At 41.2% G+C, this 17,812-nt stretch overlaps 1 protein-coding gene across 2 annotated transcripts; it reads right to left on the bottom strand.

The window, feature by feature from the left end:
• Positions 1-6,061: 6,061 nt before the first annotated feature.
• On the bottom strand, positions 6,062-8,501 carry LOC109426994 (uncharacterized). 2 transcript variants are annotated; one of them, XM_062847442.1, is made up of 3 exons: positions 7,747-8,501; positions 7,078-7,688; positions 6,062-6,733 (listed from the first exon to the last, which is right to left on the bottom strand). In XM_062847442.1, the coding sequence occupies exons 2-3, from the start codon at positions 7,207-7,209 to the stop codon at positions 6,455-6,457; spliced, it is 411 nt and encodes a 136-aa protein (XP_062703426.1). In that variant the 5' UTR covers positions 7,210-7,688; positions 7,747-8,501; the 3' UTR covers positions 6,062-6,454. The 2 variants fall into 2 exon arrangements, with proteins under 2 accessions (XP_062703426.1, XP_029717275.1); XM_029861415.2 differs by having other exon boundaries at positions 7,078-8,501.
• Positions 8,502-17,812: the final 9,311 nt, after the last annotated feature.

Genomic DNA, 17,812 nt, shown 5'->3' on the forward strand with positions numbered 1-17,812 from the left:
CTAGCCGAACCAACTTTAAGGTCTTCCATGGAAGAGTTGCTTTGTTAAAGTTGGATGTAAGTTAGTTATATGTTAAAGGTATCTTTATAATTTTTGTGGATGGTTTCATCCACAAAAATTTCTTTTCCGTTGTTTGTGGTTGTATTACAAGTTTTATTTTTGTGTTAAATGTGCTATTTTAACTTGTAAATATTCCCCTTGAATTAATGCACATTTATAGGGCTCTGGCAGAATAGAGACCCGCAATCCTATTTCGATTGCCAACATTCAGGCCATTTCGGGCCGTGATTAAGTACCAGAGATGTAAACCTTTTTCTGGCACAGACTTCAAGTTATAGAACTCCAGTGATGAAACCCGAATCGGGATGCCCCCTAGGATTTGAAATTCCTAGACAGAAATCAAGCTATGAAAGCAACTAATGCTGCAAACAAAAGGAAACCTGCCAGAGAAAATACGATTACAGGATTGACTGATGGACCAACAACATTTATGAAACCTCGTCATCCTGTCATCGGAAACTGTTACCCATTAGGGTAACAGGGCAGCATTTATGTTCTCTGTTGTATTTGTCCAAGTGTGATGTCCTAATTTATAACGCATTTGTAAGGTTCCACTACACATGGTATATTTTAATATGCGTTTGTAGTGCTTCATTATTTTTTCGTAATAATGTATACAATGGGCTTAAGGGGCGTTCTAGAATATTTCAGGAGATCCCAGGGGCGTTTTCATGCAGTTTAAGGATCTTTCTAGAGTGTTCCAGCAAGTTACAAAGGATTCCAGGAGCGTTCCAGGAGGGGGTTTCAGAGCGTTTCAGAGAGTTGCAAGGGTGTTCCAGGAAAATTCAGCGGGAGTGTCAAGAGATTTCAGAGGCGTTCAGTAGCATTTCAGGGAGTTTCATGGGTGTTTCACGAGGCTAACGAGGGTCCCATGGGCGTTCCAGGGGTTTCAAGGATTTCCGAAATGTTCCCTGATACGTCTTGAAACCCCTCTGGAAACTCGTGAAACTTCCAATAATACCCACTAAATTCTTCATGAATGCTTCAGAACCCTTCTCAACCCCTACCCTTGAAGCTCTTCAAAAACATCCCTGAAACCCCGTTAGAAGCCCTAAGAAAACCCCAAGAACCCCGAAACCCTTTTGAAACTCAATTGAAACATTATAAATTTTCAACAGAACAACAGTTTGAATCATCGACAAACGGAGTGAACCGTTCAACAATTACCAAGAATCGGTCAACATTTGGATGATCGATTCTCTTATAAGACGGATAGGTCGAATTGGCGAATTACCCTATACTGTAAGATATGTCACGCATAGAAATTCACAATCTCTTCTGTGTACAGATCAGCTTAGTATTTTTTCTATCTTTTTACTGAGCTCTCAACAGCAGATTTTCCTCGGTACGCTCGGTGATCTCTTTTTCTAAGATTCTATAAATAAATTAGCGAGTTCAGCCAATTGATTGTAGAAAGTTACTGATGCACGTCAAAAAGTGATGTTAAAGAGTCCCGAGTTCATTCATTCATTTATTTAGTATTACATCAAATTCAAGATAAAACTGAATCAACAATATTTCTCCATAATACACGGTTCGTGGCTGCCGCTCTCCATCCTCGGTCGCGCCCGATGCTCGCCAAGTCACGCTCCACCTGGTCCGCCCATCGTGCTCTCTGCGCTCCACGCCTTCTTGTGCCAACCGGATCAGTTGCAAACACAAGCTTTGCAGGGTTGTTGTCCGGCATTCTTGCAACATGCCCTGCCCATCGTATCCTTCCGGCTTTGGCCACCTTCTGGATGCTGGGTTCGCCGTAAAGTGCAGCGAGCTCGTGGTTCATCCTTCTCCGCCACACGCCGTTCTCCTGCACACCGCCGAAGATCGTTCTTAGCACGCGTCGCTCGAAAACTCCGAGTGCTTGTATGTCCTCCTCGAGCATGGTCCATGTCTCGTGCCCGTAGAGGATCACCGGTCTTATTAGCGTTTTGTACATGGTGCATTTGGTGCGTGGGTGAATCTTTTTCGACCGCAGTTTCTTCTGGAGCCCGTAGTAGGCCCGACTTCCGCTGATGATGCGCCTCCGAATTTCACGGCTCACGTTGTTGTCAGCCGTCAGTAAGGATCCGAGGTAGACGAATTCCTCCACCACCTCGAAAGTATCCCCGTCTATCGTAACATTACTACCCAGACGGATCCGGTCGTTTTCGGTTCCGCCTACCAGCATGTACTTTGTTTTTGAGGCATTCACCACCAGTCCGACCTTTGCTGCTTCGCGTTTCAGGCGGGTGTACAGCTCTGCCACCGTTCCAAATGTTCTGGCAATAATGTCCATGTCGTCCGCAAAGCACACAAATTGTCCGGATTTTGTGAAAATCGTTCCCCGGCTGTTGAGCCCGGCTCGTCGCATCACACCTTCCAGAGCGATGTTAAAGAGTAGACATGAGAGTCCGTCACCTTGTCGCAGTCCCCGGCGAGATACGAATGAACTGGATAGTTCACCCGAAACCCTTACGCAGTTTTGTACACCGTCCATCGTTGCTTTAATCAGTCTAGTCAGCTTCCCAGGAAAGCCGTTTTCGTCCATGATTCTCCATAGCTCTGCGCGGTCGATACTGTCGTATGCCGCTTTGAAGTCGATGAACAGGTGATGCGTTGGGACCTGGTATTCACGGCATTTCTGGAGGATTTGCCGTACGGTAAAGATCTGGTCCGTTGTCGACCGGCCGTCCATGAAGCCAGCCTGATAACTTCCCACGAACTCATTCGTTTTAGGTGACAGACGACGGAAGATGATCTGGGATAGCACTTTGTAGGCAGCATTCAAAATAGTGATCGCCCTGAAGTTCTCACATTCCAAATGGTCGCCTTTCTTGTGAATGGGGCAGATTACCCCTTCCTTCCACTCCTCCGGTAGCTGTTCGGTTTCCCAGATCCTGACTATGAGCCGATGCAGACAGGTGGCCAACTTTTCTGGGCCCATCTTGATGAGTTCAGCTGCGATACCATCCTTACCAGCTGCTTTGTTGGTTTTGAGCTGGTGAATGGCATCCTTAACTTCCCTCAGCGTGGGAGTTGGCTCATTTCCGTCCTCCGCTGCACTGGCGTCGTCGTTTCTTCCGTTGCCGTGGGCTCCCGTGCCTACGTTCTCCACGCCGTTCAGGTGCTGATCGAAGTGCTGCTTCCACCTTTCGATCACCTCACGTCCGTCCGTCAAGAGGCCTCCGTCTTTATCCCTGCATATTTCGGCTCGCGGCACGAAGCCGTTGCGGGATGCGTTGAGCTTCTGACAGAACTTCCGTGTTTCTTGGGAACGGCACAGCAGTTCCATTTCTTCACACTCCGCTTCTTCCAGGCGGCGCTTTTTCTCCTGAAAGAGGCGGGTCTGCTGTTTCCGCTTCTGTTTGTATCGTTCCACGTTCTGTCGAGTCCCTTGCTGCAGCATTACCGCCCTCGCTGCGTTCTTCTCCTCCAAAACCGCTCTGCACTCTTCGTCGAACCATTCGTTCCGTCGATTCCGTTCCACGTACCCGATGGTGCTTTCGGCTGCGTCGTTGATGGCTGCTTTCACTGTACTCCAGCAGTCCTCTAGAAGGGCCTCGTTGAGCTCGCCCTCGTCTGGCAACGCGACTTCGAGATTCTGCGCGTATGCTGAGGCGACATCCGGTTGCTTCAGTCGCTCTAGGTTGTACCGTGGCGGTCGCCGGTACCGTACATTGTTGATGAGGGAGAGTTTTGGGCGCAGTTTGACCATCACCAGATAGTGGTCGGAGTCGATGTTGGCGCCACGATAGGTCCTGACATCGATAATGTCGGAGAAGTGCCGTCCGTCAATCAGAACGTGGTCGATTTGAGATTCCGTCTGCTGTGGTGATCTCCAGGTGTAACGATAAGGGAGGCTGTGTTGGAAAAAGGTGCTACGTATGGCCATATTTTTGGAGGCGGCGAAATCAATGAGTCGTAGGTCGTTTTCGTTCGTATGCTGGTGGGCGCTGAACTTACCAATCGTCGGTCTGAATTCCTCCTCCTGGCCTACCTGAGCGTTCAAATCTCCCATGATGATCTTGACGTCGTGGCTTGGGCAGCGATCGTACTCGCGTTCGAGCTGCGCGTAAAATGCGTCCTTGTCATCATCAGTACTTCCGGAGTGTGGGCTGTGCACGTTTATTATGCTGAAGTTGAAGAACCGGCCCTTGATCCTCAACCTGCACATTCTTTCGTCGATCGGCCACCAACCGATCACGCGCCTCTGCATATCGCCCATCACGATGAAAGCTGTTCCCAGCTCGCGTGTGTTGCCGCAGCTCTGGTAGATGGTATGATTACCTCTATACGTTCGCACCATGGATCCTGTCCAACACACCTCCTGCAGCGCTACGATGCCCAACCCGCGGTCCTTCAGTAGATCGGCGAGTATGCGGGTGCTCCCAATGAAGTTGAGAGATCGGCAGTTCCACGTACCGAGTTTCCAATCGCAAGTCCTTTTTGTTCGCTGGGGTCGTTGCCGTTGGTCTCGGTTCGTATTATTCTGTTGCTGATTTTCCGTTACAATGTTTTTTTTTACGGCTGGCTCGTAGGGCCTGACACCAACCCCCTACTTTCCGGAGGACCATAGTGCACAGTTGAGCTTAGAGTCCTTCCCTGGCACTCGGACGTAGATCAGCCGCCCCTAACATGGGGAGCAGACGCTGTTGTGAGCCGCTCCTCCTGGAGAACAGACGCTCAGGCTTCCAGAAGCAAACCCCCCCTTCCCTGTCAGCCTACGACCAAAGCTCCCACCGGGGTTGGTTACCCGATCTTCCCTAAGGTTGCTCATAGTTTCCGGCCGGTACCGCGTGGAGGTAGGGATAGGAGTTGCTGGGCAGAGGCTAGTGGATCACAATGGGATCTGAATTGCGCAGCATACCCAGCCTTTACCGTGCCAGAGTCCCGAGTTAACTCTGCTGTTAAGAACTCAGTAAAAGAACATGGAAACAATACTGAACTCAGTAAAAAGCATTTAGCGTAGGAATTTCAGCTTCTCAATAGATAGCTTGAGTAGGTATTCTGGTAAGTTAACCACATCTCATAAAAAATGATAATCCATGAATATTTTCCTTGACAGATGCGATTGAAAGTATGTAAGTTTAATTAAATGCGTCATCTTGTTGATTTATCCCCTGTTTCCCCTACAACACTGCTTTGAAATAAAGGTAAGTATGACGCTGTGTATTCTTGATACTTTTCCTTTTGTGCAAAAAAAAATGTTGACTAAGTGAACCACGATAAAATAAAATTTTATGCGATTATCTTCATAATTTACTTGATTCGTTGGCAAAGCGGTGGTGGCTGGTTGAAATGATTCAGCTATTTTGGTGACATTTCTATTTCGTGAAAGTAATCTGTCATATAACTTAAATGGCAAGGCTGACAGCAACGTTAATGTCACATTTCTCCAAGTGTCATGCTAATTAAGCGCATTAGAGTTGTGTACGAACCGATTGTGCCATACACCCAGCCAAAATGAGTCGTCAGTTAACAATGAACCTCAATTTATTTGCAATTTGTATCACTCCCATTCAGTAATCAAAATCCAACAGAAAAACTCGTTACGTCTTTGCCTTCGCAATTGGCCCGATTTCCTAGAAGCCCGTACCTCAAAGCGATGAGCAACGCTGTATTGTAGCTAAATGTCTTCCCAAGTAAGCATTCGAATTAAATCGATTGGGTGCCTTGTTCGATTTCGTCGCTGTTTTCCTCGTCGGCGGCAGCGATGCAAAGGCGACGAAACATGTGAAGGTAGGTGGGAACATTCCATCTCGAATAGCTAACTGGAACGAATTCAAATCCGTTCCCATAGCGATCATCATCTGTGTGAGAAAAGAGAGCAATTCGCTGGGAGTAATTTAAATAAGTGCCCGTAATGGAATTTCCTTTGTGCTAATTGTAACTCTGCAGGAAGCGGATACCGAAGTGTCATTTCAGTGGTGAAGAAAACGGTGATATTGTTAAGATCAATTGGGAGTGGAGAAAACTAAGCATAATGTTTTCCTGGATGCCTTGGGGCCCTACAGGTGGCACACACACTTAGATTTATTTGCTGAATCTCGGTTAATTTTTGCCGAGAATCGCACAGCCGAGCTCTCGGTTCAGATCTCGGCAGTTTGTTCAGTACTGACAATCTCGGTTTGTGGTAAAATGACAGATGGCATTTCTTACTGAAAATCTCGGTTAAAAAAAACTGAAATCTCGGCAAAAATTGTAAACAGTCAGGAAAAAAAATGCCGAATCTTTCGGTTATGGAAAACGGTTTTGAATATAATGATTAGAATAAATAACGATAATTGTGGCAGTCAATGTAGTTATTCTTTTTTGCAAATAAATATATCTTATATTACCAATAAGCGAATTCATTGCCAAAAGCGTATATTTAATCAATCGTTTTTAAGGATGCTTCAATACGTCCACCATCACTCACTCATTCAATGAGTTTATCAAGGAACTTGTTGCTTGTGGTACTGAGTGGCTCCAATTTGAAGCAGAATGCATGGAAAAAAGAATAAAAAAGCTTGTCGGATGCACAACATTTCACGTTGAAGACTGTGAAGGATTTGCACAGGAGTATGAAGGCAGCCAGGATGTCGTTTCCAACTGGAACCGTGACGTCGTTCCAGACCAGGTAGCAATCGCCGATTTCGAAAAACTTCTCCACGATGTAGATGATAGGGACTTCGGTTGTCGGTATTTCCAATTCCGGCTAAAACGAAACAGTATAAAGTTTAGCATTATCAATTTATTTGGCGTAAAAACTCTCCAATGTGTTTTTTTTTTCGTTTAGGAGACTCAATAAGGACCATAACAACAGTTATCTAACCAGTTATCATCGGGAATTAAATCGTTCAGGTCTAATACATATCTTGCAAAAACGTGCATTATTATAGGGTGCGGGACTTGGCAGGACTCCCTGCCAAAGTGGTCCCGCACCCTATCAAAAACTAGACCTCGATGAATTAATTTACTCTCTGACGATAACAAGTTAATAAACTGCCAAAGTCGTTACTTCTCCTATATAAAAATTGTACGTATTCTATCACTACTTACATCAATCCACTCGATGATACCGTGTAGCGGGTTCAATTTACGTGCCTCGCTTTCCTCACGGGGCCGTTTAGCACCGCGACTCGGGTTTTTCTCACGGATTACGGCGAGAACTTTTAGAACATCGTTCTTCATGTACCTGTGGACGTTTCGGAATTGATCCAGAATTTTGGATTCGATGGAATTCCAAGCATCTTCGAAACAGCTAGCAGTCGGTTTCAGCAACTCGAAATCAAGGGAAATCTGGAACAGGAATAAAAAAGTACTAAATAATTGGTCTACGGTAAAGCGTTTAATTGCTAAAGCTAGAATAAAGTTATAAAAAAACGAAAAGTTAATAAAAGAATACTTGTTTGATCAAAATTACAAAAGCAAAAAAAATGGAATGTGATACAGAAAAGAGTTAAATGGCGTAAACATTATTATATTGAATGGCATACAACCATACATACCAGCACTCCGCCAAAAGAAAAAGCAACAGCAAAATCCTTCATGTATTGCCAAAACGTTCCTTCATCTCTGGCGCTGTTCCGTTGTACCAATGTTTGCTTCCATAGCTCTAGAATTCGCGCCTTCTCCTGTTCCGATGGCACAATGAACCGCAGTTCGTTCACCTAAACACATTTGAATATGATTATGCACTAATAAACATAATTACTAAAATCATTGTACCAGTTCGTCGATGTTTGCCACACCCTGAGCTTGTTCCGTTGCATCCGAAGTCTGTGGTTCTTGATCGGATCTACGCTGCCGGAGGAATACTCGACTGTCGGACTGCTTAGCAAGACATTCCATTCTGTAATGAATTTTGCCAGCATGCCGACCATCACCGCGCCCGTTTTTATGGAACCAAAGCGCCTAAAAAATAAAAATCTGTTTAGGTGGTTTATGTGTTTACGTAAAATGAAGATGATGGCATTTTATACGCCACTGAAACGGTAGTCAATGCTGGCTACATGACCGACTAGCTCCGATTAAAGCATACATAACATAGCACAAGTCTTAGCGAGTTAACCCTAAAAGGGATACCTTCATGGCCTCAGTTTCGTCACCTCGCTGAGTGTGTTCCATCAAAGACGAGCTCTGAAAGGCGCCTGGGGTCCAATGGACCCCAGGTATCCCTTTTAGGGTTAATTATGTCCAGGTTTGTGTATCAATATATGTAATATATTTTCACCTTGCAAACCTATAAAACACGAATAGACATTTCCTAACTGTTGATTCAAGTACACCGCCAATGAGTCGGGATATAGCACATCTATCGATGAAGTTTTAAACAGCGTTCCAAAGGAAACGTTTGGCTAAACTCATCTCAGCTAAACAAATTAAAACTATAAATTTCATTGCACAGCTTTGCACCTCTATGTACCAGTTCGGATTAAAAAGTTATATACAAACACAATGCCTCAGGGGGTGTCAGTCAAGCTCATGCATTTAACTGCAATGAGAGTCCAATAGAGGTGTGGAAGAAGATACTTTGGGAACGTCCACAAATTACGTCACGCTTTGAGGGGGGAGGGGGGGTTCAGCAAAGTGTGACGACCCATACAAAAAATTTAGAGGTCTCATACAAAAAGTGTGACATAGGGGGGAGGGGGGGTTGAAAATGGGCAATTTTTGCGTGACGTAATTTATGGATGCTCCCTTTTAGTGCGTGAGAATTGTGCATGGTGCAAAACATACCATAACTACAAGCAAAGCGAGATACTGTGGCAAATAGTGACGTCACTTTTTGTGTTCACATGTTTCTCTTTACTAATACATAGCCATCATTCATCAACAGTCACTTCTCCTTCTTCCTACTCATATTGCACTCTCATTGATTCAAGTGTTGTTTACGCGTTGTTTACTTTGATGCTTCAGGCCACCTATGCACCCTTTCCTGCCATTCCGAAACATTGTAGAATCCCAAAATATTAATATACATGATCAAATTCAGTCCAGAATGCTATTTTTTTAACCAGTAAATAATCATTATTAATGTTTTTATTGAATTATAAGAAAAACAATCAGTTCTCAATACAATGCCGTATAAACAAATCGAGGATCTGAAATGGCACGAAAGGGTGTTCCGGGTGGTGGTGGGTGGTGTTGTGACTGTAGTTGCATCAGGAGACAATTTGTGTAATGAATTCGATTCATAGACTGGCGAATCAAAACAAAACGTTTACTTGGTTTTAACTTTATAATAATTGCTTACAATGAGGAAAATAAAAGCTTGTCCAGTGAAAACTTATGTGTACCTGTGGAGAATAAACATTAAATACGGAAATTTTCCGTGTAGTGGTACGTTTCACCATTAGTTCGTTTATACGTTCATAACATTTGCAGATGATGCGTTTCGCCAATCTATAGACGATATAGATATTATTGTGTATGATTCGCAACAGATGTGGGCGAAGTGAAACTGTTTTTGTTTTTAGTATGAATTGTGTTAATAATTAAAAGGTTTATCGGTGGTTTTTCTTGAAACTATAAGTAAGTGACATAACAAAAACTTACGTGCGGAATGTCAGATGCAGCCGACGACAGAATCGGGTATGTTTTAATCAAGGAGCGAGCAAGCATCTCTTTGTAGAATGTGGATGGTCTCCTGAAATTGTAGTAATGTGTTACTGAGAATATTGAACCAAGTAATTCTCGTATGATTGTGATAACGACGTAACAGCATTTAGAAACCAAGTGTGCGGTAAGTTTTTTTTAATATGAATGAATATACGTGAATATGTGCTAGGAAATTGTCCTTTAATTGTTACTGGGTTCAGTTTTGATGGTTGACTATACTGCCCCCACTCGCGTAACAGTCCTATTTGAATAGGAAACCCAGCAAAGATGGGACTGTTATGCGAGTGGGGGCAGTATAGTCATGTGCTCAGAACTTTTAAGAGTTTCATATCTGGTTACCAATTGCTTTTACGTCGTTATCATGATTCATGCGAGAACGTTTTTGGTAGATAGACTTTTAATTGAGTACTCCCTTAAACGAGTCAGGTTGTTTAAAAAACTATTATAGTCTCTGTGATACTCACACTCCGTAAGCAGATTTCAAATAATCACAAATAATATGTGTAATACTTGTGATCATTTTGTCGTTTGGTTTGGTACCGGTAGCCAAAGTTTCGTGAATTTCTCGTCCTTTCGGTGTCTGGGTGAGAATAAGCCCAACGTCGATTTCCTAGAAATGAAGCACAGTTAAATAAAACAATATATATAAACTTCCTGTTTATTTGATGTTGTAAAGTTAGCACAAAATCATTATGGGTTAATTGTATTTGAATCTTAATTCACAGACAAACAGACGTAACACCTACAGTAATTTTCGTGAAAATCCATCGCCCACTTCACATTACCATCACCATCATGGTCGATAGAAATTTTGCAAGTGTTACGTCTGTTTGTCTGTGCTTAATTGTTGTTCAAATGATAAGTAGATTGAGATTGAAAATTTTGTAAGAGTGACCCATAATTGAGAGCTGATTATTATTTTAAAAGTAATAGTAATACATACCTTCTCAAGAAAAAAAGAGTTTTGCTTGTTTTTGTTGATCGATATCGAGTCATCCGTATTGTTGTCTTCTTCGGTCGTTTGTTCGTCATCTTGCTCTTCTGGTTCTTCAACTACCGCATCTTTTTCCAAGAGTTTTTGGTACTTCTGAATGGTTTTCACCATTTTTGTCGTTAGCTCGAGTCTCTTAAAATCGGCATGGTCGAGCAACGAAAACGTTTCGACATCTGTTATCTCTTCTTTGACTGTTAAAATAAATTGTATTATTATATTTTGAAAATCAACGACGGAATATAATGTAACATACATTTAATAATCACGGCAATAATTTCGTCGGGAAACAAACTTGAGACTATTCCCATGAGAAGTCCAGAAAGCGAACGTCGTATGGGTATGTATTTGTTCCAAGTGAAATAGTTGTTCATCCGAATCTACTGAAACCTCGTATGCCTCCAAGAAAGTGTTGTATGTCTTCGTTTTGCACAGCTTTAGCAGAAAATGTATTTTGCTGTTTATTACAACTATTTCATTTATAATACCATATGAAGGATAGTATTCGTTCTCGTAGTTTCGGATGCATACTAGCAGATTTGAACGGAAATCTATTCCATTGATGGTGACTGATTTCGGTATGAACACTTGTACCAAAGTTTCATCCAAGAACCGTTGACTACGACTTTGTTCACGCAGAACCAGTTTCCCACCGTTATAACTAGTTTTGTCTCTGAATGGATTGTCGAGTATATCCACGATCATTTTGAAGCATTGTCGTTGAGCAAGGCTTTTACATATGTTTTTAAAATTTCGGCATGTGGATGACTGATTTTTAGCAGGTTTATTCTTTTGTTCAAAAACTAAACAATTAAATTGCTTCATATTTCCGCTCATTTTGATGCACAGTACGTAATGGTCGAGATGGTGATTCTTGTTGATCCGCCGTTTGAATTTACTGTAGAATAACTCTTCGTACAGTCTGATATGCTCCTCTAGAGATGCCAACATGTGTTCTGACACAATGGTGGACATTAATATTCGCGTGATGTTGATCAGATGACCAATCATGTCCATATATTCGCAGTTGGCGGAGACCTTATGCCCGAACAAAAACGGAAATGCTCTGAGCAGTAGCAAATTTTGTGCTGCTGTTTGCTTCAACTTGTGTGCTGCTGGCTTTGAAAGCATTTCGCTGGTGAAATTCGCTGACGGTCGATTATTTTTGTCGATGTAGCCATAGGCAAATGAATGAATACGTTGATTGATATATCCCGCTGTGATACCCAGTTCTTTTTTCTTATAATAGTGGCTTAACACGAGCTGAACAGTTAAAGGCACCAAGCCTTCTGCTATGTCGTGCATAGTGTCGAGTGCAAAATTTTCGGTGGTGTGAAAATTACGAAGTTCGTTCAATATGCATCCCCCTGGCTTTAGACCACATTCGGATGGAGTGATTGCTCCAGATTTTACCAGATCCATGTTCTGATCGTACCACTCCTTGGTTCGCAAAGGAAAGTTTTCAAACGGATTTTGATGGAAAGCAGGTCTTTGGATTGTACAAATCCTGCAGAAAAAATTGGCCATTGGTCCGAGTAGTCCGAAAATTTCGTGAACAGCCAACGTGTCGCCACAAAACATTGTAACAACTGCCCGGATCGTATAGCTTTCATTTCCGTAGAAAACGGTCACACCTTTCTCAAGCTTTTTCAGATCATTAATGAGAGGTTTTAGTAGCTTGTTATAACCGTGCTTCTTAGCATCAATAGTAGTGCAATACATAAGAGGGAAAACTGTTTTTGGGGAGCTATTCCACTTCGGTGGAAAGTTTTGAACTTTAAAATCGAAAACAGACACTTTATTTATTCCGGCTCGAGAACTTAAGGCATTTCCTAACTCCACGTCATCTTGGTAAATACTTAGTCGCACTGCATCTGGGTATTGTTTGAAATATTCGCTGTTCTGATAGGTTTCACCAGACCGAAAGCTTGCATATTCTTTGGTAACTGGTTCTTCGCATTCGCTGTCATTCAAAAGATGTCTCGCGTCAGGGTTTCTGAAGATAAGCTTCAATGTTTCTATAATCGGTATGTACGAAAATGTCTCGTTAACTATAACTTTTTTGGGGATGCCATCGACATGCCGAACATCCTCGCGTGTTTGGAGCATCTTTTCACATGGATTTGGAATGCTGACCGCCAAAGTTTTCAAAAAGTTGGTTTGTTTTGATAAGGTTGAGACGTTAGTGAATAGGCTAGGCAAGTGAAACTTGTTCAAAAAAGAGATCGTTTCTGGAGTTTCCGGGTCAATGTCGTGGTCTTCCAAAAATGTCTTAACGTTGTGCTGAAAATACTCTCCGAGCATTTGGGCCAACATTTCGCAAAGCCTGGTCATTTCTGCAATTTTTGACTGTGGCAACGAAACATCCGAACTCAGCCGACAAATCCCGAGGGCGATACTTCGTGTAATTTGATCCAAAGAAACGGTATCATTTATAACCGGTTCATCAGGATTATCAGCTTGTGCTGAAGATTCTGACTCGGCGCACGGATTATCATCAAGTATTCGTTTTTTTTCGTCAGATTCCGGAAGAGCAGCTTGACTACTTTCGGCATCATTTTCAGCTCGGAAATTGTTGGAAAATGGACATGGGTGCTGTTGCATGATATGTCTTTTCAGAGATTTGAAATGATCATATCTAGCTTTGCATCTTGGGACTAGACAATCGTAGAAAACGCCTTCCGGAACAAAGTGATTATTTCGGATGTGATTGTTTATGTGCCGCTGAAGCTCCTCTACGTAACCCACCACTGCTTCGCGGCAGAAGAAGCAAGTTAAACTTGACATTTTCACTAAAATTAAATAAATTGAATGGTAGAATACTTACTGAAGATGTTGAACAATCTTACGTCTTCCTGTTTGATGATTTCCAGTATTTGTTCCATCACGCAAAACCACTTTTATCACGAGTAAAACTTTGCAAACTACATAAAACCACAACTTGGAAAACAAATATGGCGGATGACAACCAAACAACCGAGATTCAGCAAAACGACTAGAAGAAACGAGATTTCGGCGTATAATGAACTGAGGTCGGCAAAATAGGTTTTTGCGTTGCCGTTCGGTTTTCAGTGTTGCCGATTTTCAGTAAAAGTAAGGATCGAACCGAAATTTCAGATTGAAATCGAACCCATATTCAGCAAAACAGTTTTTTCTGCTGAATTCTCAGTAAAATAGTAATTAACCGGGGCAGCTCGGCTATATATTCTGCCGAGCTCGTGAACAAATTTTAAGTGTGCAGAAGTTGGCACAAATATTTCAACTAGAGGTTCTTGTACCGGACTAAACAAGTCCCGGAATTGATATTATTTTCAAAAATTAATTCTTTGAGGTTTTAACATATAAAATCAAATTCGATTGGCTGCGACATTCTCACTCTCTGGCTCTCCGATCTCTATAACAACATCGCTGAAAATAAAATCCTATAAATATTTATATTTAAATGTTCTTTTAATTTTCAAAAACCAGCTGTACTGATTTTAATTAAAATCTCTTTTTTTTTTTTGATTATATAGAATTCTGGCTTGTATCACATTTCAAGAAAAAAAAAACCATCATATTCACTAAAACTTAAACTATTGCAGTAGTACATCTGAAAATTTAATAATGTTAAGCTATTGGATAAATTGAACAATGATATATGGTGTTGGCTTCGTGATCGTGCGGTTAGTGTCATCAAGCATTTAGTCACATTGTGCTGAGGAGCGCGGGTTCGACCCCCACGAATGAAATTTCGGCTGTGCCACAGGGCGTTACATTGAAGTCTGTTAGTGTCATGCTTCCTTCATTGAACGCATTTTACATAAAGTCTGGGATTTCATTTTTTTCTTGCTTATTCGCTAGAATATGATGAAAAAGGATGAAAACCACTTTGCTTGTGTCAAATTGATGGACGGACCCTTCGTTTGGCAAGGGGCTGACAAGGTGACAAAAATGACGATTTTCCATCAAATTGCACCTAATCATTCATATAAAATCCCAGCGTTGTCTGTCTGTCTGTCCGTAACGCTTTGAAAAGTTCCATTGAAATGTTTCACCAAAGCTATGTCAAACTTAGAAATTTAGAGAAATTTCTGGAAGTTATTGGACTTTTCAGATATAATAATACGAAGAACATTCTGGAATGTTGTGGAATATCAAAATGCTTTATACTTCCGAGAACTATCTGGAAGTTACTGAAAGTTTCAAAAAAATAACGTTCTGGAATGTTCTGGAAATCTGAAGTAGGTATCAAACTTCTTAAATTTTCGAGGTATGCACTTGGAAGTACACGGAACCGCCAAACTACCCAAAATTGAGTTCTTTCGACGCAATTCCATAGTTCGGCCCAATAAGCCAAAATTTGAGTAAATCGATTAAACTCAGGCTAGGTAGATTGCCTTTACCCCCAGGTAAAAAAATATACTGAAGAGTAGGTAAATTCAACCTAAGACCCCCCCTCATTCAACTCAATTTTGAGTGAACCGACATTTACCCAAAATTGGCTTGTTGAGGTCAAGGACCCCCTTTGGGTAAATGCATCTCTGTTTGTTTTTGACAACATCGGTGAACCAGAGAGGGAAAACAACCTAATTTTGGGTAGCTAGTTTATTCGATATATGTACTCAATTTTAAGTAAAATCGACCCAAATATTAGGTAGTTTGGATTTTCCGTGTATACTTTCAGGCGTTTTTTTTTATTTCTAGGACATTCTCCCATTCAATGGACAAAAACCCTAGAACAGTCGTCTACGGTTTAAAAGTAGTATGTACATGATATAATAAATCCTGGCGCTTCTGATAAGTCCAATGCTGAGTGAAATGTTTCACATATTTATTGATACACTGGCTTCTGAGGAGAAGCTTTCTCAATTGTTATTCTAGAAGTTTCAAGAATCTCCTTGATGTATAAAATTTTTCTTTATGTTAGAAGATCAAAAAACGAGTGCATAAAAATTGGGCTGCGGTAAATAAACCCCTGAGTTGTCTATCTGTCCTCCCGTCTCCCGTCACGCTTAGCAAAGTTTCACTGAAATATTTCACGTATAGTGGTATCACAGAGAACAGACATCCAAGTCCAGTTCCGAAATTATGTAAGGAATTTAACGACCATTTGAAATCGGCAACACAAGTGGCAATAGCGTGGCGCTGGAATTGGTTAGTTTCCCATTCTAATTCAATTCACCACTTGAAATGTTTCAATTCACCACTGACTGTGGCAATATGGTGTTTAGTGGCGTTAGTGTTGTCATCGTGTATTGGTTTGCAACCTTACTCAAGTAAAGATTCAAATCCTTACACAACTTTCCGAATGAAATTTATTCTAGCCTGGATGTCTGTTCTCTGTGGTGGTATGGTGTATATGGCATTGTATGAACTAGAGAAAAAGGAATAAGGAGAAGGAAAAGCAAAAAAATAGGAAGGAAGATGAGGTTTTAAAAACTGTTCCAGCACTTTCCACGAGTGCTCGAGATTTTTATTTATTTTTACAAATGTTCGAGAGGTTTTCAAGCATAATGGAATATTCGAAAGTTCTCAGATTGGATAACAAAAACTTCTGGAGCTTACCAAGAAGATGAAAAACAAGTTCAACAACATTCTAGAACAACATTCTAGTTCAACAACATTCTACAGCAATTTTTTTGTCAAAATAATTTTTCATTCAATTGTTTATAACTTTTTTATACGTCAATCAAAAACGCTGAAATTTTGACCAATCATGAATCATATATTAATGCTCCATTGGTGAAATTTTGAGAGAGATCGAAAAAGTTTTCTGAAACTTATAGAACTTTTAGTAAAACTTATAAGATTTTTGAACACATTTTTAAAACATTATATCTCAATTTGTACTCGATGAAACTTTTTAATTCTTTTTTGTGTTACAGCTGATACCTGAGGCTTTCATATGCAGCTTCGTTTGAGATTTTATATTCACTAGACATGCCAATGAACTTTTAAGAAGTAGTGCAAATAAAAATCTAGGTCAAACGCGTATCACTTATTACGGTCCAATGAAGTTTAATGCAGTTCCCACTGAACTAGAGCAATATCGTGAAACATTCTATTCAAAAGCAAGTTGAATCAACATATGCGGAGGAATTTGTGTATTTATATTCTTTAAACGTGTCAACCATTTGTTATGCAGGTTTTTTTGCCTTGAAGTTATTTTTCCTGCATTTAGGCTGACACAAATTTCGATATTCTCTTATGTCCCCGTCCCCTCGGAAAATTTTGGTCAAAATTCAACATTTTGAGGGGGGACAACAATAAATTATTAAAGAAATTTTAAAATTTCAAGGTGAAATTAGAGTTGCACAGAAAATTTCTTAACAAATCCGATGAGTTTATAGATTTTGCTAAATTGTTTGGGTATTTCTTCGTCAAATACATTTATTATTTATTGTCCTCCTGAAGCGCCCTGTACCGTCCAGGGGCTGCATTAAACACTACACGGAATGTGATATCTTTCATTTCATTACAGTCCGACGACATCTTTTTAATAAACTATATTGAAGTATAACAAACCATCACTTATCTTACATTACAACGATTCACTTTTTCTCCTTAGTATTGTTCTAGTCCTTCCTAACAACTTTTTAACAAATTACATTACACTTTTCACTTAATTCGTATCACCTAAGTCCTTGCTTTCGTACTAACTACAGCCTTTATGTGGACAGTATCTAGAGGTGTCCCACATGGGAGCTCAAGACTTATCCGATGTGCTGCCTGCGTTAACGTTGTCACCGAACTCCCCGACTACTGACCGTTCTCTACGAACTGTCTTCACTGACTCCCCGACTGAAGCCAAAGCCTCCGTATTTATAGCCTAAATTTCCTAGCAATACCCGAACCAGCTTGGGCGTGTCTAAAATTCCTACGATCATTCTCGTCTTGCCGAAGATGTCATGATAATTCCTAACAATGCCCGAACCAACTTGGGCGTATCCAAAACCCTACCAAATGAAAATACTAATAAGTCCAAAACCTAGACCTCTACCTATCCTACTTGTCCTCATCGTGATTAAAATCCTTCTCTTCTTGAAAACATCACGACTCTTCTATCTTGGGCGTATCCCAAGCCCTACCAAGAATATTAATACCAACGAAAAACTTAAATCTCCTAACCACGCCTGACTTGGGCGTGTTCGCACAAAACCTACTGAGAATCTTTACACCAAGGCCTACATCTTCTAGCCC

The sequence above is a fragment of the Aedes albopictus genome, chromosome 1 (assembly GCF_035046485.1).
Source record: "Aedes albopictus strain Foshan chromosome 1, AalbF5, whole genome shotgun sequence".
NCBI lineage: Eukaryota > Metazoa > Arthropoda > Insecta > Diptera > Culicidae > Aedes > Aedes albopictus.